Genomic DNA, 25,723 nt, shown 5'->3' with positions numbered 1-25,723 from the left:
CCGCCCTGGCGGGCCGAAACACGCGGGTGAAGCCGGGCGGCGGGCCCGGGGCCGGTGGAGCGCTTAGGCCGCGGCCCGCCTTGCGCTGCCCACAGCAGCGGCCTGCCCAGTGGGGCAAAGGTGGCGGGGCGGGGCCCGGCGCGCGGGCGGCGCCTCGGCCGGCCCGGCCCGCGCTCGCTGTGGCCCGGGCGGCCCCCCCCGAGGAGGGGCTGCGAGGCGCCAGCCCTGGGCCCGGGGGCTGGGGGGGCTCGTCCCGCCCTGGCGGGCCGAAACACGCGGGTGAAGCCCGGAGATACCTGCGCCGGGGCGCTGACCTTGGGCGGCGCCGTGCCCTTGGCCGTGCCCTCCCCGTGGGGCCTGGCCGCGTGGAGCAGCGAGGTGAGCTCGAGCTTAGCTGGGGCAGCTGCTTCCTGGAGTCCCTTCYGCATCAGGTGAATCTCGGAGCAGGCACTAAAACCACCGCTTAGTCCCTGTCCTGACAAGTGATGTTGGGACACGCACCAAAACTTTGTGTAAACAGCCCAGTCTCACAAGTTTTCTTTTTGAGATCTCRGAGGCTTTTACTGGTACATAGTCTGTAGAGCTCTAAAATAATAATTACATGTTAACTGTTTCCAAATACTAAAAATAGTTTGAAAGRAGAGCAAAGGTAGATGAGGGCACACTGATCTGGTTAATCTAAAACTGAGAACTGTTGTGACCAGGTCACCACATTAGCTCTTTTTGGGCTGTAAGCTTACCATGCTCTTTCCAGCCAGGTATTCCTCAGARCTCCTAGCACTCATCCCACTGCTGTGTAAGCAGTAATTTGCTCTCATGATCACATCACAGTTCAGTTTCACTGGAAACATGAGGACAGCTCGTTGTTTTTCAGCTTTTTCAGCTATGTGCATTTAAATTTATAAATTGGTTATAATTTATGAAATAAACACTGTGTGCATTTTCAATGTGGTCTGTAGGAGAAGTGAAGCAATTTTCTGCATAGCACTGGCAAAGCCTCTGTTGCAATAGTACATCACGTTTGGGTCTTGCAGTTCAAGAGCAAACAGAGAAAAATAACAGGACGTGTGATGTCTGTAGAACAACAAGGAAAGGTCACTTAACTTGTTGTAACTTAAAGGAGGGAATATGAGGGAAATTGGCCCGCAAATACACAAGAAAAATAATGCAGAGGAYGCAGGCGATAAACTGTTTCTTTACTGCATGTTCAGTTAAAGTGATTTAAGATAGCTAGAAAGACTAGCTAGGAAGCTGGGAAGAGTAGATAGCCATTAACAAATCCTCTCTAGTAGAAAGGTTTTTAAATTATTGGAGTAGGTAGGTTGTCTAGGAGTTTTCATCACCGGAATGCTGTAATGACAATTTAGACAATTGGAAATAACATATCTGATTGCCTATCTATCTTCTGACGGGGACCAGTTTTGTATAAGCTCATGAGGTCCCTTCTAAGTTTACAATGGTATCAAAGTTAAGATCCTCAGGATTGTCTTGAAGACAATCTTAGGAGCATTTTCAGATCACCAATTCCTCCCCCCATGAAACAACAAGCACATRAAAATAGACAGTTTAAAGTGAATATGTTATGTTTGTTGTCAGATATGTAAGTCTATGTCCTTTTGCGTATTCTCAAGTTTGTGTTTTTTTCTCTTACRTGACTTTGCACAGCAGTTTTAGGGCAGTGACACAGCAGTAGTCATTGTAGGCGGATATAATACCATTGCCTTAAAATTTGATTCAAATCTAAATTTGATTGTTCCTATGTTGAACTTAGACTTTGTGCAAAGGGCGTTTGTGAACAGCAAGTTGTGTTACTCTTGTTGGTCACAAAACATAAATGAATCTCTTGGTCTCTCTGTATCCTATCCCCAGACTCTCTCAACAAAAGGAAAACGGAGACATTGAGGGACATCATGGCGCCTTGTTTCCTAAGAAAACTGTTTTGCTTTGCATGCAATTTCAGGGTTCTGTTGTTTCAAAGATCCAGATGGAATAAGAGTTGCTTTTGTTTCTGCAATATGTTTTTTATTGTGCAAAAAAATGCTTTAGGGTTGGTTTGACATTAAATGAAGTAATAGGCCGYGTCTTATGAAGCTAGCTGAGATCTCCAGGTGAAAGGAGCCTTAACAATAAGCTTTTCTGTTTCACTTTGTGCTGTAACGTGTTAGTTTTCTGATTGCATGGCAGCTTTTAAATCAATATAAGTGCTGCACATTTAATTTTTAGTGATATCAAGCAGATACACTGAGCTTTTGTGGGAGGACCCAGTTTTCATAGATGCTGAGTCTTYAGTTTTTTGCTGAATTTCTTATTGTGTCTGAAAACAACAGATTTATTTTTTCTTTTATCTAGTATACTGCACGTGTGATGTTTTTGTTTTGTTTCTTAGCTTGAGATCATTCAGATAAATAAATTTGATAGAAGCACACCCAAAAGCTGTGGCCTTACTCAGAAACGATTGGGGAATCTCATTAATTCTTTGCTATCATTTGTAAGCTCTAACTATTCATTTAAATATACATTTATCTTTAGTTCACTTTCAGTAGTGTTACATGTATTTAAAATCAACTTTGTTACGATTTTATTAACAGTTTGTATGGGACATACCTGGAGAAGTTTCTTCTGACTGACATCTTTCTSTTGCTGCTTCTCTAATCTCCTTGTAATTACAAATCTTATTTGCAGTTATAAGACTGTCATTATTAAAATGAGGCAATATTTTGTTTGTATAGGTCTTTAATAATACTCAAATCCTAGTCCCAGGAGTCAGTTCTTGGGAATTTTGCCCAGCGTTAACAGACCTTTATGAGGTACAAAATTCCTATTAAGTAGTTTTAAAATTYTAATTGATTGTCAGTTCGCTTTTACATCTGAGAAAATCAAGTTTAGACAGTCCTTTGTGGATAGAGTTGTTGAGATGCTTTTGCCCTGTGTATTTCTACTTGGTTTTTCTTCTCATGGTTCCTCTGAGGAGGTTGGGAAGCCAAGTCTAGTTTCCTGGGGCAATTTCTAATAAGCTTATTTTATTTTCATGCATATCCTCAGAGTAGCAGGACTTGCAGAAGGCAYTTTCTCACTCACTGCATCTTTTGTTGCAGCATTTGCTACATATTCTACTTGTGGATCCAAGCTCATGAATCCTGCCCTGCAAAGTGTGTCCTTGAGCAGGAGACGGGCTGCAGTATCACAGAGGCAGCTGAAGCCTGTCTGTCCACCAGCCTTATCAAGCAGCCATGAAAGATTTATGATACTTTGTCAGGGATTTTCTCGCTGTTAATTTGTGTGTGCTGGGCTTGCTGCCAGTGCACTGCACAGGTGATCTGTCCACGTGCTGAAAGACAAGCACACCTCCTGCTTGCGCTGTTGCTCTGGGAAATAGATAGCTGTGCAAACTGAGGAAGAACTTTGCATGGGTCCTGTTGGCCTTAGAATGGGTTCATCTGTGCAATTAGACTGGGCACGTCCAGATTTGTAATGTTTGCTCCAGACAACAGCAATGAATAGGCTAAGTTATTTTATTGGGGACCTAGAAATACTGGGCATGTGCTTAATGTTTTCATATTCTGCTTGGAAATATTCCTGGAATTATTAATGCCAGCAGAATGATGCTTTGGGGAACCTGAGAAGGTAAATTCAGCGAATCCTCAGGGGCTTTTTGTTGTGTACTGCACATGTAGGAAAGGTTGGTCTCACCAGCTTGTAGACATCTGGCAGTCAAGTCATTTACTGTAGGTTAACCTTATGGTAAATGGAGCAAACCTGAGAACTGCAGATGAATTTCTTACCTATGTGTTTATTTCAGTACAGACTGAATCACCATCTGGAGTTTCCTCCAGAGAGGAAATGCAGATGTTTCAGTTGTAGAGGCAACACAGATGCCTAGCACAGGTGAAGTAAATTCCTCTTCTACCGGTTGTTGTCACATGGGTTTATTGCTTATGAGAAGACATGTAATTGCACTGGTTTGTGGAGTATTTAATTGTGACTGATTGCTTGGATAGCTTGATTTTCTAGAACCTTATTTTCACTGGGCACTTTCTACAGCTGCAGGACTGAGTTTGTTTTTAGTGGCTTCATGTGTTTAGTGGCTTTGTGTGCTATTCCTTGTGCATTTTATCTTTGAGACCAGGTGATCAGATTTGCGCTCCAGCTGTTTCAGCAGGGGCTGGGTGTACCCATCCTGCTCAAGTACAGGTGGAGAAACTGCATCAGCCAACAAATTGCCTATCCCTACTCCTCTGCAGCTGCAGAGGCTGCTTCACTGAAGTAGCTGCCTGATCCTGTTCAGTGCAAATTCTCAACTCTCCTGATCGCTGGCTAAATTAGCCTCTAGTTTTGTTGCAGAATTTTATTATCACAAACTAAGCTTTCCACGTGATCTTGTTCTGGTTTATTTTTACAAATGATTTTATGTATTTAAGGGTGTTAAAATTCAGAATCACCAAGAAATATTGTTTGCTTTTCCAGGATTTTGACCCAAGATTTAGAATGAGAATTCGATTTATTTTTAAGTCTATTCTTAACTTTGTGTTCAGAGGCTTCACATGTGTAGGAATAAAGTGACCTTTCCAGTGTGTCCTTCCCACAAAGTTAGCATGGGAGTTAAAGGTTTAGAAGTAAAGTCTAGTTTCTGTTGTAATAACCATCAAGCTCGAGAGACCTCCGTTACTGTTACACTTTCTGGTTAAAAAATAAATTTTTTCTGAGTTTATTCTAGAACCAGTTGACAGAGTGATGTAGAGCTCTTCTGGTGGTGCAGTACTTATTTAGGAAAGAGATCATCATATAGTCAGAATTAAGTGTGTGTTTAAAATGCATGCTGCTTAGAGCCAAGCCAGACTCTTATTAGAGAAGCCTTTGGAGAGTCTGCAGCTCTCTTTGGAAATTTGAAAACTTTAGAATCTTCCAGGAGTGTGGCCTGCTTTCTTCTGTGACAGGAATGTAAATCACTGAAAAGTGGGCTTTTTGCCATAAAAGCGTGAATTTTTTTTTTCCCAAAAGGTGACTAAAATTTCATAACTCTTATGGCAAATGATATATGAAACATAATCAAAAATACAATGTCTGATCTATATTGGCAATAARTAGTTTGTTACTGGCAATTGGCTTCGCACAATCTCAGAATCTTTAATCATAACAAGTAGCCTTACTCATATAAGATGAAATGCRAAGTACTTTTACAAGAATCCTTACAGTTTTAAGCACAATGATAAATTATGGTTCTGATTCGGCAAAGACTTATCTCTGTATTTATATTTTTACACTGTGATGAGTTTTACAGAAGTCTTTGGGTTTGTTTTCTCGGAGTGGAGGTCAGCATGTTGGTAGGCTTTGTGTGGGGAAGCCTGTATCCACATTTTAGCTTCTCAGATTTTCTGAAGTTATTTTTTGTAGTTTAACTGGCGGGTAGGTGCATATTTGAGGTGAGGGAAGTTGATGGAGTCAGAATATATATTTAAAAAAGCAATATTTGGCAGTGCAGTTGTTAGTGTTGTGTTTGTATTAGTGGGTTGGTCATAGGAATGTATTTTGTTTTCCAAGTTAAAAATCTTGCTACATGCATGGTAACTGAAGTTTTGATTTAGGCTTTGTGTAGGATAAACAAAGACTAGAAGAGTACTATTCCCTGTCCTACCATTTCCCCATCCTGCTGTTAGTCTTGGAGAAATAACACTTCCCAGATTCACCTGAGAAAAAAGTGTTAGAGCTTGGAACCCTGTGGTTTCCTTTCATAGCAGTCCTTTGCTTTTCTTATTTTTCAATTTTCCTTTAAGAGTTACAGTTTGTGTGTGGAGGGTGAATTGCTCAAAGTTATTACTGAAGCAGCTGTATGAAATTGCAGTGGTATACTGGGGGGTGAAAGAGTTGAATGTTTTAGAGGAAAATGGAATCACTTAAAGTTAAACCTAACTCTGTTCAACAAGTTCTGTTCCTGTGGTTTAAGACTGTCAGCCCTTCCTACTTCATTGTCTTCCTACCACTATGTACAACTTTGCCTTTATAAATAATTTAGAAGTGAAGTTCTCTGGTAGATTTTGGCTAAGCCTATAAAAAAAGAAAAAAAGGCAAGTAAATATTTATCTTCTACCCTTGATTTCCTTGTGTCTTAGACTTACTTTTTTTTTTTTTTTTCCCCTCCTGTGGATTTCATGTTAAATTAGGTCAACTTGAATATATTTAGTTAAGTTCACCAACTGAGTTTGAATATGATCTGATGATTTTTTTTAAAAAAATACTCTTCAGTAGTTTACTATGGATTATAGTTTAAGAGCATTATGTTACAGATATGCTGCAAATCAAGGAGGTTTAAACTTTTTAAACACCTTGTTCTTTCTAGCTACTTGTTAATATATTAAAGTTTACTAAGTTTTGTTTGACAGCACTGGTTGACAGTTTTGTGTATAGAGAACTTGCTTTCTGTAAAGCATTGGGTATTCTAAGGAACAGCTTTTTACCTAAATACTAATTATCGAACTCTGCTTTCTCTCCCTYTCTTTAAAGGCATCACTGCTTCGACGGCTTCAGAGCACATTAGTCATAGCCGAACACAACAATGAGACTCTTACGCCTATTACCCTGAACACTATCACTGCAGCAAAACGTCTCGGAGGGGAAGTTTCTTGTTTGGTAGCTGGTACCAGTTGTGACAAGGTAGGAAATCCTGCTTCCATATGATTAAAATAATGAATGCAGTCAAATGATATGCGATAGCATCTTGGGCAGCCTGCAAAGTAATCTCTAGTGAAGAGGAACTGTGCCAGGAATTGCTAGTCCATGGGAAATGTCCTGCATTTGAACTGTTTCTTTTTCTGAAGTGAGAATGTTGCTATAGATTTCATTTCACAAGTGAGAATATCACTTTAGGTTGTTACAAGCTTAAAAAAGCAAACACATTTTTATAAGGGTAAAGGACACTTAACTTTAAAAACAGTATTTTCTTGTAATATCTGAAAGAGAAATATTGCAGTGCTAAGAAACTCAGGAATCTTTCCACGTTGAAACAGAAGCCAGCAGAAGTGGCACGGCACAGTGACAAACAGCACTTGGGAGCACCTTGCTTTTACTTGTTGACTGTTAGCAGCATAGTGAGAGTATGTCTGCAGCTTAAAAATCTGAAATTGCTGTTTCTTGAATTTGTTGTATAGCTCACGTCTAAAGTAGGAAGTGCTTGTACCTTCGCTGTTGGCCTTGCTTCAGTCTGATATTAATTACATTAAAAATCTAGAGATTATTCATTCTTTAGTATATTCGTGTCACTCCTATGCCAAGGTGATATAGGCTCATGTGAACAGTAAAGTAACAATAACTAAGCCTAATATTTATCTCTATTATTATTTATAGGATTTATAAATTATTATTCTGAAAGTGATAGCTAGTATCTCACACGGAAGGCATACTCATGGCTGCTAATTTATCTGTAGCTGTAGAAACCTCACTGGCTATTGGAAGATTGATTCTGACCTGAGGCCCATGTGTTGAGACGAGAAGCAAATATTTATCTGGTTCCCAACAGGAACAAAATTTCGGATTTTGCGTGATATGTCTGTCTTTGGGTAGAAAAACAGTTGCAATTCTTTTTTTTTCGTCTTTTTGTTTTTTAGCAGTAAGTACTTTGTGTCTGTTGGGTAATGTATGTCATCCTGGGGAAAAGTGAATTTCTTTTTTGTGAATACCTCACATTAAGGGGATTTCTTTTTGTTTTGAGCTTCTTTGAAAGACTCTGTGTGGGTAGGATGAAGCAGCCAGTTCCTCGAGCAGCTATTTTGCAGCTGCTGTTTGGAATGTTTGTTGTCTCTTGCTAATTTCTAAGCGTAAAGCCGAAGCTCAGCAAACTCCATAGAGTTTGTGCTAGGGCTGGAACAGTGCATGTGGTCTCCAGACACTGCTGTCAGTCCTCTCTTCTCTGATCTGCAACAACCCTTTTATCATTTAAACTTCACTTCTTCAAATTTAAAGGAAAAAAATTGCATAAATATAGAATTGAAAATATGCATTGCATTACTGGGCAAGGAGTCATTTGCAAACAAAGGATTTCTGCTAAAATTTGCGCAGAGATCGTAACATCACTGTGGGTTTTTATTTGCATTGTATGTTCATGTGGTAGATTTTTCCTACATGAGATTAGAGGTAGATTTTAAAGAAATTTGGTTTAGTTTCTTAATCAGGAATTTCTTTATCAGAATACTAAGCAACAATCTTCAAGTGTGATTGCTATTGACTGTCATAATAAATCATAGGATTATTGCAAAATTCTATGTACCAGGAGGTAAGCTTTCTTATTTTTGATTTGCTTTGTAGTTCTTTTACTTGCCAAGTTCATTTGTATTACCCTGCAAAGAGCTGTACTGACAGGCAGAAGGTGCTCATTTTATTCTGTTAGATTTGTTTTGATTTTGAAAATTACACACTTCTTTGTTCCAGTTTTATGTAATCTGTGAGCTCTTTGCAATAGGGACTATCTCTTGTTATTTGTTTAAGGTCCTCTGTGGAGCTCTTAGCACTTCTAGGGGCTGTTATAATATAAATTAATAACAATAATGCTTAATGTTTGTAATCATAGGTAGCACAAGAAGCGAGCAAAGTGCAGGGTGTTGCAAAAGTTCTAGTGGCTCAACATGATGTATACAAAGGATTTCTAGCAGGTGAGAGTTATTCTTAACTATTTACTGACAAAATAACTGGCATTTATGTTTGTGATCAAAAATATAAATAGTTGTAAATCGTGAGCAATATATTTTTATCCTCAGAGGAGCTGACTCCTGTGGTTTTGGAAGCTCAGAAACAATATAATTACACGCACATTTGTGCTGGAGCCTCTTCCTTTGGGAAGGTAAGCAGTTAAAAAGTGCRTCAAAAATCTCTTGTAGAAAAAGAGATGGTTGCGTGTGAATCAAATGCCTGAGGGAGCRTTCTCAGATCAGCCTCAGACAATAGAATTTTCAAAAAATGCTGCAATAGTTAATTGAAGAGTGTCATTTTTTAGAAACACTGATTATGAATTTGAATTTTAGCATGGACAAACCTGGAAGAGTTAAATTAAAGAATTAAAGGAGCAGTTTTGAAAAGAAAAAGTGTTTATTTGAGACCAGCTAGCCCTATGTAAACAAGACAAAATGTATAAAATATGTAGCATATCATAGATTGAGAGATGTGAAAGCATTGTGAAAATTGTAAGGAAATATGCAGTAAATGAAGATGAAAATCTATCGTAGCTAGCTCATTGTGACTCTTGTTTCACTTTATCTACTTTCTAAATTGTTGGATGGTTCGCACACTGAAATGAACGTGCACAGATCTGTCRAGGCAGCGTTGGAGGACAGGAGAGATTATGTCTACCTTGTAGATAGTATAGATTGAATTATCTTTAAARATATATATTAATAACATAGATACAACACCTCGCCAAAATCTTCTATAGTGAAAATACAGTTTTTCACAACTTGTTTTTAAGGAGCGTGTTTTTAAGCATGCATGGTTCCTTAATACTAAAAACAATGTCACGGTGCAACTRTATTAGGCAAGAGTACTTGAGAAATCTGCCAGTGTGAGGTGAATGTAACTTCAGTCATCTATCCTGCTACCTTCACTGTCAATCAGTATCAATCCTTTTATTCATAAGTTTGCTAAGAGTAATGCTTTCAAGTGTTACTCACATTTTTTTTCTCCCCCTCTTGTTTTTTTCTTTTTCTTTTTTTTTTTTTTTTTTTTTTTTTTTGGTCCGCAGTGGCTTAGTAAAGATTTCCAGCTTTTACTTCAAAGTTTGTCCTCTCAGTTGAGCCGTGCTTTACTTGAGGGAAGAATCAGTGACTATTTTCCTAGTTGAGTGCTCTTCAGTATGAGTAAAAGTACCAGAACTAAGCCCCTTCAGCTTCAGAATTAATTTCTTAGAGCCTTATGTTTTGCTTTTTGCTCTTTTCCAAAGGTGCTAAGTAATTTTCTAGGGTCAATTACAGAAAATAAGAGCATATGTACTATAATAATATTTCTAAAATACATTTGACTTTTCTTGGAAGGGTTCAAATTTCTTTTTTCCTGTTGTCTCTGGTAACTAGCTCCCAAAAGCTCCCAAAATACTTTTTTTTTTTTTCTTCAGTGCTGTTGTAAGAACTTGGCAATCCATAATTGTCAATTTTCTGAGTAAATAGCATCTATATTCAGTTTTAAACTATTGAAGCAAATAAGCCTTCTAATTTAAGATATTGAATTAAGGGTTTACTTACTGTAAGTCTCATAAAATTTCTAATGTTATTACAGTAATGGATTTGTATTTGGCAGCAAAAACTACATGAGTAGCTCTACAGATTTCTCTCAGTGTGCCTCTTCACTCTCAGACAACTTTTTATGAATTGAAAGCCAGAGAAACAAACATCTCTAGCATGTAAATTTTTAATTCATTTACTTTGCATTTCCTCATGTTCAGTGTATCAACTTTTTGCTTTTCTAACTTTTCACCTTTAACTTTTAGAATCTTATTCCCAGAGTGGCAGCTAAACTTGATGTTGCCCCTGTTTCTGACATTATTGAAATTAAGTCACCAGACACTTTTGTGCGAACTATCTATGCAGGTGAGTGACCAGAAAAAGTGTGTGGTGTTTGTGCACTAAAGGATAGCTTTGTGTACAGTGCTGATAGCTGCTTTACAGAATTCTGTTAAGAAAACCTAAGAGTATGTTAAGTAATTTCCATGTTAGGTATTTTCAGCTTAAGTTCTAAATTGCTGTGGTTTCTAAAAAATGAAACATGGAAGCAGATATGATGTTCCATGTGTGAAAACACAAACAACAGTACCAACAACTTCGGTATTGTAGGATATGAGTTACAAACCAGTTAAGTCATTTTCATTGATAGAATTTGGCAACCTCCTTTACACATATTGCATTTCTTCATTAATGCACTTCTGATCAGTTTTTGTAAAATGTAAGACATTAACTTAATTGTCTGACTTTATTAAATATGACAAGCATTAGTTCTGAGTTAAGATACCACAGGATTATTTTCCCTGATTATGAAGACGCTGAACTGATTATTTGTAATTTTTAGTTGACTTTTTTTTTTCAATCTAGTTTCTCTAATGCTTCTCTGATCCGATGTTTTAATTCRGATAATAGCTCATTAGCTTGTGTTTCTTTATTTTTTTGTACAAGGTTTTTCTTCTACCAACATGGTATGGTATTTTGAGTTAGATTACCAGTGTGGTCGACTTATGTTGCATTTTTATATTACTTCCACATAATTTATGAATTTTGACACAACTTCATTATGAGTAGCTGGTGTTTCAGCATATTTTTTCTCTTTATTTTTCCTCGTAGCTCCAATTGTAAAATGTTTATAATTATATATACCTTTTATAATTTATGTAATTATATATACCTTTTATAATTCAGATGATTGAAAAAAAAAGGAAAGAAAAATGCATGTATTTGCAGTTGGCTTCTTTGTCTAATCCGCTGAAGCCTTGTGACAGATAAAAGATCCCACTTGGAATTGTAGAATCCTTTTGTATTTAAGAAAATACTTCCAGATTTTTTTTCCTTCTGAAATTTAGAAGTTCATTAATAAGGGATGATTTGAATGCAGCTCTGTCCCATAAAAAAGAGCTATTAACATTCCTTAGAAACACTGAGAGGGCAAATATTTTTCTTTACTTTTTATCTGTGTTAAGTGTCAAAGTTTCCAGTTTTCTGGAAACTAAAACTACAATTTTAGGAAGTAACTTTCTAAATGCTACCTATCCTAGAAGAAGAGCTATTATATTTCTAATATCTTTTTTTCATGAAATAAAATTATCTGTTATACACTAACTTCATCTTTTATCAAAGAGTAATGTGTTGGTTTTGTTTGTGTTTAGGAAATATACTTTGCACTGTGAAATGTGAAGAAAAGATTAAAGTATTTTCTGTACGAGGAACTTCTTTTGAGGCCGCACCAGTAAGCGGTGGTAGTGCCAGTGTAGAAAAGGGTGAGCATTTGTTTTTGTACTCTCCTGTTTTGTTTTGTGTCATAGAGTTACTTTTGCTCTGCGCGTGATGATGTTTCACAGAAATACTTGTCAAAGCAAACCAGTTGTCGTAACCATTATAACCTTTAATACATAGGCTTGCACTTTTAGCAATGCCAAATAAAAAAAGATAAAAATTATCTGCTCATTTCCTACATTCTGTGTGACCAGACGTGGAGATTATCTGTACTGAAATGTGCACTCTTTTCACTTGCTGCTTAAACATTTGCTACAGCAATCCTGAGACTTCTCTCTTTTCTTGTACCACGGAGTAAATAAGTACAAAGTATGAGAGACTTGTAACTCAGAGCCATAGAGTAATYATTGCTAATATTTTAAAAGGTCGTGGTAGAATTGATTCTTCAGTGAATTGTATTTAAAAACTGTATTAAGTTAAAGCACAAAGTTAAAAGACTGAAAATGAAGGCTTTACCATGCTTTTTCTTTCCCCCTAATTTGATGAAATCAGTAACCCCTCCACCGCCTGTCGGGATATCGGAATGGATTGAGCAGCAGTTGACAAAAAGCGACCGACCAGAGCTTACTAGTGCRAAAGTGGTTGTATCAGGCGGTAAGTAGATAATATTAAAATTGCTTTATGTTGCATTGCACTAACAATATGCATCTTAAATAATGCCTGTAGCGACRTGATACATTTTTAGAATACAGATAATGATTTAATTCTGAAATATGTTGTATGAGGACAGTGGGAAAGCAGCCAGTATTTTTATATTATGAGCAGTGAAGAAATGGAAGTTTAACATATGTGAACAAACATTTTAAGAACGTTAACATATCTAGTGAGTCCCTTCAAAATTGTAGAAATATCACATATTTTTAGATCAAAATGTGTTGTAATCAAAATGATGACTTGTTACAGTGTTCCTAGCATATTTGTCTAACAATTTTAAAAATCATTATCTTTTTATTCTTCATGTATCAAGTGACAGATTGTGATATGTACAGTTGTGCCTATAACGGAATATTTCTTAATTATCCCACTACAGAATTTTGTACTTAAAGCCAGCAGAGGGAGCACATATTAGTGACAAATTCTGTTTCCCTGATTTTGGAGAATGAGATTGATGATGCTGTAGGTAGAAGTAAACTAGGCAGCGGTGTTGGTTTATACATAGGAAATRAAAATAGTAATCACGAAGTAGAATTTCTGAAGTGTTAAATATTTAGTGTTATATCCAGAAAAACACAGTCACCTTTGCAAATACAAACACCAATAGAGAAATTTTATGTAGACAGTAAAAATTATAAAGCATCTTATGTTCTTAATCTCTTTTTTTTCCCTTAACTTTTAAGGTCGAGGTTTAAAGAGTGGTGAAAATTTTAAGTTGCTGTATGACCTTGCGGATCAGTTGAATGCTGCAGGTAAATTTGTTTTCTTCTTTTATTAACCCTGTTTTTTGTTTTGTTTCAAGTCACATTCAAAAGAATATTCAGCTGAAGTCTTTCAACCTTTCAACCTATTAAACAAATTCTTAATATCCTGATAACTTAGTCTTAGATAAAATTTTGGTTTGTCCTTGTGATCTGCTATATACTTAATTGCCCATGTATGAAACATACTCAGTATCTTCTGCCCTTTGCAAACACGCATACATACTTGCAAACATATGAGTTAAAAAATGTTATTAGTTCACTTGAAGAGTTGATCTTTTCTTCACATGTTCTTAAATACTGCTCCTATACAGAGTCCCTGTGACAATTCTTTTAGTTTGAATAGCTCTGTTTTTTTCCTATACTTTTGCATTAACAGGAGAAAGCTGTATTGCAGTATTCCAGCAAAATAGTCTAAAGTCTAAGTAAACAGCCGGGGGAGGAGGAGCTGTTTGCACTAGTGTTTTAACTGTATTAGCTTTAGATGCAGCAATACACAGGTATTTTTATAGGAACTGCTTCACAGTGTCCATGTGGTGTTTTCAAGTTCAGTTTGACRTTTTCTTTGCGGTGCTTGACTCCGAGCTGCGCAGCAGTGTGAGATGGCATATGTGTTCTGTTCAGCCTCGGTGGAACGTTATGGGAAGGCATTTATGGGAAAACTCCCTTTTGACAAAGCAATGAGAGAAAATAATGGAAATGAGCCAGACTGAAATCCTCAGTTTTAAATATATGGCCCTTTGGTGCTGCGAGTAAGGATTTCCTGTTGCTTATGAAGTGCATTAGCACTTAGTATTTGGAAATTTCAGTCGGTGGTACAGAGAGGGATTACTATAAGAGCCTTTAAGAGGGAAGTTTCTAAATACGTGCCATTACAATGTGGGACTCTCTAGTAAAATACACGTGCTTTTATGGTGATATAAATTTGGCACTAATATTTTAAAAGAAAACACTGGAAATATTTTCTTTCAACTAGTTGGAGCTTCCCGTGCAGCTGTCGATGCTGGCTTTGTTCCTAATGACTTGCAAGTTGGACAGACGGGCAAAATAGTAGCACCAGTAAGTATGGAAATCTCTTTTATAAAAGAGCTGTGGTATATTCCAGTATACTCTTTCCTTCAAAGTGAAAGCTTAGAAATGAGCGAGGTCTTAATACTGAGTCTAACAGGAAAATCTTAGTGTGCCCAAGGTGGTATTGTCTCCTGAATATGCATTTGCAAAACTACTACGATGTGTCATATAAATCTCTACTTGAGGTGAATGCGAAGTCTTTTGCAGACTGTTTTGTCAGAGTTTGCAGAATGGGTTTTTAATAGACGCTTGCAGTGAACGTTGTGCACTTTTCTAACAACCATCTCTGATACACCAAAAGGTGYCATTGCTAACAAAAATTGAAATTATACTGGTAATATGGCTTGATCTCGGGAATTGGATTTTTTTTTTTTATTTTTTAACAGATAGATTAGGTAATGATCTTCTAAGTCTTGATGACTGTAACTGAATTATTGCATCACATGCTAAGCAAACATTTTGTAAGGGATGAAAATGCTAGAAATTTGAGAGAAGTGGCCTGCAGGCTGACCTATAGATAGTGCACCCTGCAGTGGATAGCTTAATGGTGGGGAAGACCTTGCTGCATGTATTTTCTGCCAGGCATCCTGAGATTACAGGGACCTGATTTCTATCCTCGTGTGACTTTTTGAATCTAGGTGCCTTTTCTCTCCTGAGAAGCTCATTGCAACAAGTGAAAATCATATGAATCTACAGCCACATCAAGGGACATATGAATGTCATCAGAAAAGTCTCTTGATAGACTAATGGATATTTAACCGTTGTGTTGTTAATTGGTCCTAACCGGCGCAGTTGTAGAGTGCTTTTTTATCAGCAGTATAGTGCATTTCTCTCACATYTCCACTCATCCTTCTTAACAAATGCTTATCCAATAAAGTGATATACAGCATATTCACAGTTAAATACTTGTGATTTCAGATTGTCTGAATGTTTCTGCTGCATCTGGCAGTACAGGCAAGGACAATGTTTTGTGACTTAAAAATGTTTGTGAGTTGCAATGAAAGTGCAATTTATTTTTAAGAAAGTAATCCTGGAGCTGCCAGCTAGAGGAATCTTTTTTTGGTGTGTTGTCTACGTATCTTAATTACCCAACGGTTTATAGCTGTACAGTCTTGAGTTCACATTCTGCAATCTTGAATTCACATTCCTGATTTTACCTCACAGTGATTTTGGCTCTTTAATTAGAGAATAATAATGTGTAGCTGAAGAGAGAGCTCATTTAAAGGAGCAATACAGCTGGACTCTTTTGATCAGATTCGGATTACATCAACTAATAATAATAATAATCTAGACGATGTCTGCTTCCTCTTCCTACAAGAATTTCTTGATATCAGTAATTCAAGGAGAGAGCATGGTCTTACAGTTTTATTTAGAAAACTTCAGAGCAGCTCTATACATTGATTAGTTATGTTAGCAGAGTCCTGAGTCTTGTGTTTGGTTTTGAACTCTGGCTTATATGGTGCCACCTCTTCTGGGCACGGGGCATTAGGCAGGGGAATCCTGATACCAGAGGCAGTTGGAGTTGGAGACCTGCTTCCTCTCCTATGCAGCTGTTATTTTCTGATGAGAAAGTATCTGTGCTCTTTGTCCTCTTCTAGTAATAGTATCTTGCCCAGCCTCAGTGGAGGATTGGAATGCATTGTTTCTAAATATCTGAAATTTGGTCATTTTTGAGAGTTGGGGAGAAGAGTTACTTAGGAGTTTGGGAGGACGGGAGGTGCTTTCTCTTGCTGATTTTTGCCCATGACTGCATGGAGAGCATTTCTGTCCCAGTGACTGGGTAAGGAGGCAATGATCTAAAAGATGCCTTGCATCTGAATGTGTGTGTGGTGAAGGAAGAGTACTTTTGGGCACTGGCCTTTCAGTGATTTCCTGAACGACTTCACTTTTTAAGATTACAGTCCAGACAGTGCATCGCAGGACATGAGAACATTCACAGCCATGGAAGCTTTCCTGAAATGCTAGTTTATTAATAGAATAAACTGCCAGGCAAGAAACATTTCTAGGCTTTTTTTTTTTTTTTTTTTTTTTTCTCACAAACAAAAGAATGCACCTAAATAAGGATTTTACCTTCTTTCTGTTTGAAAATTAGTTCTGTGCAAGCCACACTTCCCAAATAGCTGGATCTCTAAATCATGAGCTTCCATTCATGTTGGAATTCATGTTTTTGTGTTTTTTTTTTTTCCCCCTAGATCTTTTGTTTTTTTCTTTGGCTTTTGTGTTTTTGTTCTTCCTCTTAAAGTAGTGGAGTGTGTTACTTTTGTTTCTCACTGTAGCTTTTTTATCCATTGAATTTTTTGATGACTAGGACTCTCCTTTTGAGCATTATGTGTTAGGAAAGAAAAGGCTGATGTATATTACCAGAGGAGATGGAAGAAAATTTCTAGGTATAAATAAGTGTATATATTAAATTGGAGCAAAAATATTGCCTTCCTAATTAAAAAAAAAAAAAAAAAAGGAATCTAGTATATTCAATGTTTTTAATCTGTGAGGAGCATTCTTATTCTAGCTGCAACTAACTGCTAGTAACTGCGTTAGCTTTCTTTCATGTTTTCTCTAGCTGGCGACAGGGAAGAAGTGGCCAGACCAGTATTCACAATTGTGAGACTGGAGAGGTCCGTGTAGGATTAAACATCCGTGTGCCACGATGAGACAGCATCACCGTCCCCATGTCGGATTTACCACAAGGGTCCCCTGAGGAGGCGGCAGCCAGCAGGGCAGCACAGCCAGGCAYGGCGCCGTCCTTGCAGGGTTCAGCTTTGGACATTGGGTGCCCAACGCTGTTCCGACAGAAGGGCGACGAGGAGACCGAAGGGGAGAACCCAGGAAAGCAGGAGCTGTGATACATGATGCAGTAATAATTGACAGTGGATTAGATGATTGGGCTAGAAATGTGATATGATTACACAGAAAGTGCCCGCGTTTGGATATTGCCTGTACTGAGAAGTCTCAGGTGGGGAAGGCCGATGGGAATTCGGTGTAGTTCTGTTACAACTTGCTGGCCTGCAAGTGCCTCAGCTCCCGTTTCATACCAGAAGGTCTCCCTGGATGTGGCGAACTGTGGGATTTTGAGGGAGGCAGATTTATAGCTGACATGAATTGACTTAATGACTAAAACTGAAGCGAGTTAAAGAGGTGCAGCTTGTGTAGAGGAGTCAGATGTTAGGTTTGAATAGTTGAAAGGAGCAAATGCCAGGGAAGGACAGAAAGAGCTTATTGTGTTGTATTAGGTAGAAACAGGAATGGGATGAAGTTGCAAGCTGCGTAGCAAGGACGCGTTTGCTAGCAGTGCTGTATCTTAAGCCATGAAATAATCTTGCAGAGCAGTGGAATTTGCAGCTCCACATGTTTCACAAGGTGATGGGACACATTCGGCGCCTCAGGTGTTTTACTGCACGTTTCCTTTCCATGCAGTGTGACTCKCTCTGCAACGTTTAGTAGCCATTGTCCAACTCTGAGGTTGGCAGCAAGGGGCAAATTCAGTGTTGCATGATGTACATGATTCCTATGTTGCTTACTTCTCTGCATTAGGTGGAAAAAGAATCAAATATTTTTGCCAAGTGTGTTCTCTTTAAATTGCATGAGTGACTCATGACTATATTGCTCAATAAGCGGATACAAACACTTTTTCCAGTATTTCTTCCCGTTGCTTTCAGGGACAGTTTGCCTGCCCAAGTTAGTTATCTGTTACCTCCCTTCACTCTTCTATGCAAAAGTGTGGGGAACAGGAACAAGATATGCTTAATTCCAGTATTTATGTGCATTTTTGGTTTCTGATTCTTACCTAAATGTACTAAGACTAGAGTGAACTAGTTAATTCCCATATGTTCATAGGTGTCTGTCATCTGTGTCATCCTGTGCATATTCACTTCAAAAATGTTCTCCTTGTTTATCAATGACAAAACCTTAATTTATTTCAAAACTTGCAAGAGAATATTGATCTGCTGAATTCCCTATAATCAAAAACATGGTAGGCTGCTGGATATTTTCGATACCTACAGCTCGCTTTTCTGTGGGAATGTGTTACTTGTGCATTACATGTGGGCTTTTTATTAGTAGATTGGCAGGTGCACTTGTTATTGTATAAATGGCTGAGTTGAGGCCAATAGGTGGCTGGCAGATGGGAATAGCATTGGGAAAACTGACCACGCTTGGGAAATTGTTTTTGGAATATCTCCTCTGATAATTCACTACTGTTGAAAAGTAGCTATATGGTAGCAAACTTGAGAGAGCTGTTTGTATGCAGCTGGGACTGAATTTACAGACTACCTTTCTCTGACTTGCTAAAAAGCTAGGGATTGACAACCCCTTTCATCCTGCATTATCCAGTGTAGCTTTTAACTCCAGGAAAACTATGTTCACAAATTGATGCTCTGCTCCTCTGGGGTTGGTGCAGAAACATTAAATTGTACTAAAATATTCATATGTGAGTGCATTTAGCTGAAAGCAATTGATGTGCTTTTCCCTGGAGAACAAAGTAAAAAAAAAAGCTGTATGGACCTGCACTCCAGCAGACACCCTAACCGCGCTCCTTAAGGGTAATTACATGGCTTGGCTGATCAAAGGGTCTTAAAGTGAAAAAGAAATTGTTTGTGGGATGGTGTTTGGTATTGTGCACTTCTTGAGTGCAGCATACTTAACAGCATCACCGAGCAGTAAGCACTTCATAGTTGTTTGATATACAGCATAATATATATGAACTAATGTCAAGCCAGAAAATATTTTAATGGGTTAATAGCTTGTAATTGGGAGGAATCTGTTGTGTGAAGTAATTTTCATTATAAGGACTTCTTTCCAGTGCCATCGTCCTTTCACTCTTACAAAGAAAATAAAATGTCTGAGCTGCCTTTGGAAGAGTATGCGTTCCAAAGGGGTTCATTAAACTAGCTGTTTAAAAGCTTGCCACTGGTATGATGATGGATTGATGTACGCTGAGGCTTTTCGGTGTAATTCAAAAGTTGGCATAAAGATCAATAGTAGCGGACAGCACGCTTGCAGAGGAACCAACTGCTCTTGTGTTKCACTTGGGAAAGATGCACGAGATGCACAGCAGGGCATTACAGCGTCCAGAAGTTACAGCTAAAAATGATTCCTGCAGTTCTCTCAARCAAATGTAGCTTTTAAATGCTCCAAGGCAGCCTAAGGCATTTGAAAGTACTTTCACAAGTAAAAACCAGATTATTCTGTAGGTAATTGAAAGAAGCAATATGCACAGGGAAATAGCTGTGCTGCTAAAATGAGAAGCATCCTCAAGGAGCGCCCTGGTGACGTTTATCCTCCCTGCAAGTGACGGGCTACGGGAGCGGTGGCGGCAGCTCCGAGCTGGGCTGGGCGCTGCAGTGCTCGCGGGCACCGGCTGCCCCTCGGGGCAGGGACCCCGAGACAGCCGGTCTGAGGATGGGCGAGGGCGGCTCTTCTGGGTGATCRGGGGGCGATGACCCACCTTGGGAGAAGTACCAGCTCTGCCTCTTTGGAGGTTTGTGGAGAAAACAGTGCAGTGCCAGGTTAATACCTTATGTAGCAAATGRGGAGTCAGACTCTTGATTTGGACTCTTGTTTGTAAGTAGGATAAACTGGGGACTTTGTGTTTTGTTTCTTTTTAGGGGTTTTGTGCTGCAGACCTGTGCTTACAGCCTCAGGGGTCTCTAGCAGGCCCCTGGCTCCCGCCGCTGTAGCGGGCTGGCGTGTTGCAGGACAAGCTCAGACACTTGCTCTGTCTGCCGCGCGCTGGCAGGATCCACCTCGGCTGCTGCCACAGGCCTTGTGAGAAGCCTCACGGGTACCGTACRTGCCGATGCCATCTCCAACTGTGTTCCCATAGCACATCTCCAATTTTTTTTCCAAGTTTGCTTGTCCCGCTTGTGCCTGCCTGCCCGCTGCTTTCTGCGCTCTGAGGCTGTTCAGTAGGTTCAGCTTTCTGTGCTTCTCCCTTCCTCCCCTGCGCCCTTCCRCACCGTGCGCTTCTCCTTGGAGCAGCTTCCAAGGATGCAGCAAGGCTGGTGCAGCTGGTGGGAGGCCTGGCCCGTGCGATGCAGAGCCTGCTCCTGCCTCGGCCCGGCCTCCCGGAGCGGGTGCTCTCTCTGCAGAGAGCTCTGCTGCTCCTTGCAGTGCCCTCGGGCCGGGCACGGGCGCGCGCCGTGCGCCTGCCGCCCGCGGCCACCGTCCCCACACACGGCCTCGCAGCAACGGAAAGGGTGGGATCCAGCCAAAGCTGCGACAGAAATTACTGATTGCAGAGAAAATAACATTTTCAAACTTTCCAAACAAGTGACCTACCTTGAAAAGGATTTAAAAGTTCTTACTCTTTCCTGGCTTCTCAGGGGAGCAGTCTATTGAATAGACCAGTTCTTTTAGTCAGAGAGCCAAAAGCAAATAACTAAGCGGGTAGGTTTTAAATGTAAGAGTAAATGCTTTTTAGACAGCCTGGTAATTTATAAATGTCCTTTTAATGAAACATCTTTGTCTTTCCTAGATATTTTAATAGAATACATACATAGGCATCTGGCTCTTGGTAACCTGGATTCTTTCCAAAGACTGAACTTCAAAATGTTAAACAGAGTGATAAGAGTCTCTGGTAGTCTAGATGACTAGCACTTAATGAATTGCTCCAAAAATCAAATTACAGTAATGTATTTTWAAAAAGAGCTCATGCTAAAGACTATGGGATGTTACTCTAATTTCTYCTGTAACATCTGTTCTCTTATTTGGTATAATTAAAATATTGCATTCTTACCATGAGTTCTCATATGAACATATTATATTACATTGCAGCTGTGGTTAAAATATGTTGACCTCTAATAGTAATGTATTCAGCAAAAAGCAATTGGGACTAAGAAATTTTTGAGTCTCCACCAGCTGTGTGGTTTTGTGCAAGTACATGGACTAGATTCACTGTATCAATTTCAAAGCCTGTTTTAATAGGAAATGCCCTGTTCCTGCTCCATTTCCCTTCCCTTCAGTTGTTAGAGGAGACAGCTTTTGTAGAAAAGTGGAGAAAAGCTTCATAAATTTTATTTATCTATGCCTATTTAAAAGTCAGTGTAATAGGTAAAATCTGTAGCTGTGGAAACATCAGAGTAATCTCTGTTTTCTTTCTTTTTTTTTTTTTTTCCTCCTCCTTTTAATTGCTATAATGACTCTCAGGCCTGGGTGGAAGCAGCAGCCTGTGCGCTCTGTGCCTGCCCCCCTTTGCCAGCCCCTGCAGCAGGTCCAGCCTGCTGCGCAGCTGTGCTCTRCGCTGCCACGTCCGGAGCCGCTTCCCTGCCACGCAGCTCTCCAGGGCCACATAGGTGGGATCGTCTGGTCCTTCCCAGACCCCCAAGCATTTCTTGAATTCGATGTGTCCGTTTGCAGCTGTGGAGCAGCCTCGGCACATTGAGAGAGGCGATTCCGTTCTGTTGGAGCCCCCRCGGGGCTGCGCGGGCGATGCCCTCTGTGTCGCGCCCCGGGCTGCCTGGCAYGCGGCTGGTGTCGTTGAGCCCACACACGTGCAGCCCTCGACGCTCCCCGCAAAACAGGACGCGCCGTCGGGAGAGTATACACTGACAAAGGTGCCTCATGCCTGGCTCCTGCTATTTCATGGCTCCAGAACATGACGTTTCAGGAGTCTTATCAGCATGTGGCAGTCTAAAAGGTTGGAAATGAGACCTCCACCCACTAACATGTACTGCAGCCCAGGCTGAGGCTGCGCTGCCTAGAGGCCGATGTGTCTTAATGCCTGAGATGTGCTCGCTACAAGCAGGCCGCTCTGGAGCCAGGCCAGGGCGCCGAGAAACGCCAGTGCAACCAGCACAGTTACCTTTTGCCAGCACTGCCCTTCTACTGAGTGCGTTGGGGAGAAGTTTCCCCTTTGCTTTCCTTCCATAAAGCCAGGAGCTGAACAGCGCAGGCTGGGCTGGAGCAGGGGGCAGCAGCCACTGGGAGCAGCACGTGTGCCTGGGTGTGGATCGATCATAGCGCGGATGACTTTCAGCTCAAGGGAAGCCACTTTTGCTGCTGTCGATACAGCTTTATTTGCGTATAGATTTTTCACCYGTGTGAGTGAGGTCTCCAGGGGGATACAGGGCTGCCGGGCGCGCGGGGACGAAGCCGCGCGGCTCGTGAGCGGCGGCGCCGGGCGCCACGGGGCTGCAGGGCGCCCGGCTCGCACCGAGGTGCAAGACCTCTTGACTGCAAACTCCCTAAGGTGGAAACACACGCGTTCCCGTCATGTTTAAAGGATCCTAGAGCTGTCAAGTAAAAAAGACTGGGATTTTTATCSAGCGAGCCCATTTTTAGGCAACTGTGTTATCTCCTGTAATGATCCTCCACTTGCATATTATCTTGCTTAATATTTGTCTTGGGAATTGCCAGGCTCATGGGTAGCGCTGGTGGCCCTGCCCGGTGGTGGGGACGTGGATGTGTGTTGAACGCCGTCCCAGCTGTCACATGTTTGATGCACATGTCTTTTTCTTTTCTTTTTTCTTTTCCATCATCTCTTTTGCCAGATGTGTTTTTTGGTATTCTACTTTTACAACTGCATTGGTCATCAGCATATTGTGCTGTCATTAATAGCGAAAACTACTTTATAGAAACCACCATGTGATACTGATTTTGAGTAGGGTCGTGGTGCTTACTGAAACTGTACCATGGGTGCCAAAAATGTTTTATTTTTGTTCTCTTCTAGGAACTTTATATTGCTGTGGGAATATCTGGAGCAATCCAACACTTGGCTGGGATGAAAGACAGCAAGGTATGAATTTGGATGTGCTGGAAAAGAATTTGAGGAAGGAAAAAATTTGAATTGTTTGATTTTTACATCAATATTTTAAACAGTTCTCCAGTTTTTAAATGTTAAGATCGCTGGTTTGTTTGATGTTTTAAAGCATGTTAGCTTGCTAATTAGGTGTTGCGGAAGGTCATCTAACACAGTAGAAAAACTATTGCACTAAAACCCAAAGTGATAGGTAGAAGAAACTGATCGTCTTTGTTTATTTAAAAAAAATGCCCAAACTCTATACAATAGTTCCATTCACATTTGTTTCAGAATGACATATTAATTCATGCATAACAATGTGCAATTTGAATTATGAACTTACAATTCCATAAAGTAAAAGATGTCTCTGACATTCCTGCATTTAGGCATTCAAATGGAAACCTATTATAAAATGCCAGTAAAACTTTAAAAGCTTTAACTCGTTGGTTGCCAAAACAAATAATCCCAAATTGGAACTGCCAGCGTGTGACCCACAAAGCAGCACTGGGAAGCGGAGCAGGATTCCCTGCTGAGTCGCGCTCTCGAATGCCAGACGCCTCCYCCCACACACCAAAAAGTGGGTTGTCCTGAGCACCTCCAACTGGTTTTAGAACATTAAGACTATTTTTTTGTTATTTTCAGGGAACCCATTGCAAATTTCAATGAGCTTATTAGTGCTTTCAGCACCCAGTTAAAACCCTTCAGAAGGTTTGCAAATTTTGCTTGCAGATCCCTAATTTCTTTCTTGTCTGACCCCTGACACACTGTAGTGCGTTCATGTGGCTGGTATTTCTCATCACATGCCTGAGAATGATTTACAAAGTTCTTCTGGATTAGCAATTAAATCACAGATATGTGGGGGAATTGACAGCAGCTGGATTTGGGATCTCCTTGGGTCCCATGTGACCGTTTGCAGTGGCCGRTGGCTGCAGTAATAAGGACGCCTTTAGATGCGGCCTCTCCAGCAAGGGTTTGAGGGCAGGGCAATTAGCATGGGACGTTCATTGGTGACTCTTCATTTCATGCTGCTGCGGACTTGATCTGACYCCGTTTGTGTTCGTCTCCTGCGTTACCTTGATAAGACACCAGCAGTACTGAGAAAGAGCCTCATTTTGCTTTTAAGCATTAGTATTTCCTTTGCTGTAAAATCGTCATGCCGCAAGACTGTGCACTGCTGTAACTAAAATGTCTGCTTCGGGACCTTCTCCGATGCCACCTTTGGTGGTAGGAAAAAGCCTTTTGTATGAAATAAGGACAGGTAAAAGGTGTTGGTAGGAGCGGCTTTACTGTTTATTTTCTCCCGTCTATCGCGTTTTCTGTTTTAAACAAAAGGTGTATCATGAACTTCAGTTTTATTGGTGTTTCAGAAGTGTTCTGCTTGCCTAAGGCCAGAGCGAATAGGTGTTGTAGTTCCTGAAAGAGCCAATTTATGGCACATAAAAGAATGATGGAGCCGTGGGAGGGGTCTCGGGGGTGTCCCCCGTCTTCCCTGGGCGCAGCGAATTAGCCGGCGCCGTGAACTTGCACACTCCCGGACACGCTTCCCAAAGTAGTCAGATGCTTTCTACCAAGTGAAATGTATAATTTATTTGTCCTTTTACAGCAAGGTAGAAGATGAAGCTTTTGAGGAGACCTAGAAAATGGTTGTTGCTTTCTTTCCTTCCTTCTCCTCCCCCAGGAGGTAGCCACAGTGTTTTCTTTGCGCTTTAACTTGCACAAGTTGTGCTGCCGGCAGGTTACGCTTGTGTTTCTTAYCCTAGAAGATGGTTAAATGCTGGGGCAGGGGAACTGGGTCTTACTGAAAAGTTACTTTGGGTAAAGGAGAGAGTCAGAGGAAGACTCGGAGTGCTCTAGGTGAGCGCACAGAGCCCACAAAGAAGCAGCTGTTTCCAGTCCCTATCTACAGCCTCTCAACTAGGTTTGGTTTCCCACACGTAGGGAGCTTGTGCTCCCAAACAGGTAAACTGAAGTAAGAGCAAAAAGGAGTTTGGGGAGCGCTGCCGGAGCAGCGAGGCTAGGACGCTGCTGTAGGTCCAGCCATAAACACCACAGGCTTTAGAGAGAGTCACAGGCTACAAAAGTGACCTGTGAAGGCAGAACGTTCSTGTGGTCTTGAAAACACCGACTTCATCACCGCCCTTGAGTTACTGCCACGGGCCACGTGCCGCCAGGGCACCAGCGTTTAGGGGCAGGTGTAGCTGCGGCTGCCTGGGGCGGCAGGGCAGTGAGCGGTGCCGCACGCAGCCTGGCGTGGGGCAGGGCCGGGCCCGGCCGCCGCCTTTGCTCCTTTCTGGCGCTCGCCCTGCCTGCCGTGGCCGCTCACAGCGGTTCTGCTGGGAGCTCTTGCAGGCAGTTACCAGATGCTCTGACTGACCTGCATGGAACATCTGCAATCAAGGCAGGCAGCTTTCCGAGCGTGGTGTGGGGAGTTGGGACACGTGCACTTTTTTGGCCGTGATCTCTCCGTAGGTCGTTGTGCTCTCAACCCCCCCCCCACCCCATACACCCCCCCCCAAAACAAAACAAAAAAA

The 25,723-nt window shown here is 40.7% G+C and overlaps 1 protein-coding gene across 1 annotated transcript in view; it reads left to right on the top strand.

Annotated features, from left to right (window-relative positions):
- Nucleotides 1–25,723, top strand: part of ETFA (electron transfer flavoprotein subunit alpha) — a 28,651-nt gene that overhangs the window by 1,871 nt on the left and 1,057 nt on the right. The window contains exons 2-10 of the mRNA XM_026038648.1: nt 6,499–6,648; nt 8,558–8,639; nt 8,745–8,827; nt 10,463–10,562; nt 11,846–11,956; nt 12,465–12,566; nt 13,310–13,378; nt 14,364–14,446; nt 23,124–23,189. Of these exons, the coding sequence (XP_025894433.1) occupies nt 6,499–6,648; nt 8,558–8,639; nt 8,745–8,827; nt 10,463–10,562; nt 11,846–11,956; nt 12,465–12,566; nt 13,310–13,378; nt 14,364–14,446; nt 23,124–23,189 (846 nt within the window). The remainder of the gene's footprint in view (nt 1–6,498; nt 6,649–8,557; nt 8,640–8,744; nt 8,828–10,462; nt 10,563–11,845; nt 11,957–12,464; nt 12,567–13,309; nt 13,379–14,363; nt 14,447–23,123; nt 23,190–25,723) is intronic.

This window comes from Nothoprocta perdicaria, unplaced genomic scaffold, assembly GCF_003342845.1.
Source record: "Nothoprocta perdicaria isolate Ctin4 unplaced genomic scaffold, notPer1 scaffold_214, whole genome shotgun sequence".
Lineage (NCBI taxonomy): Eukaryota > Metazoa > Chordata > Aves > Tinamiformes > Tinamidae > Nothoprocta > Nothoprocta perdicaria.
This window is presented reverse-complemented; position numbering and strand designations above follow the sequence as displayed.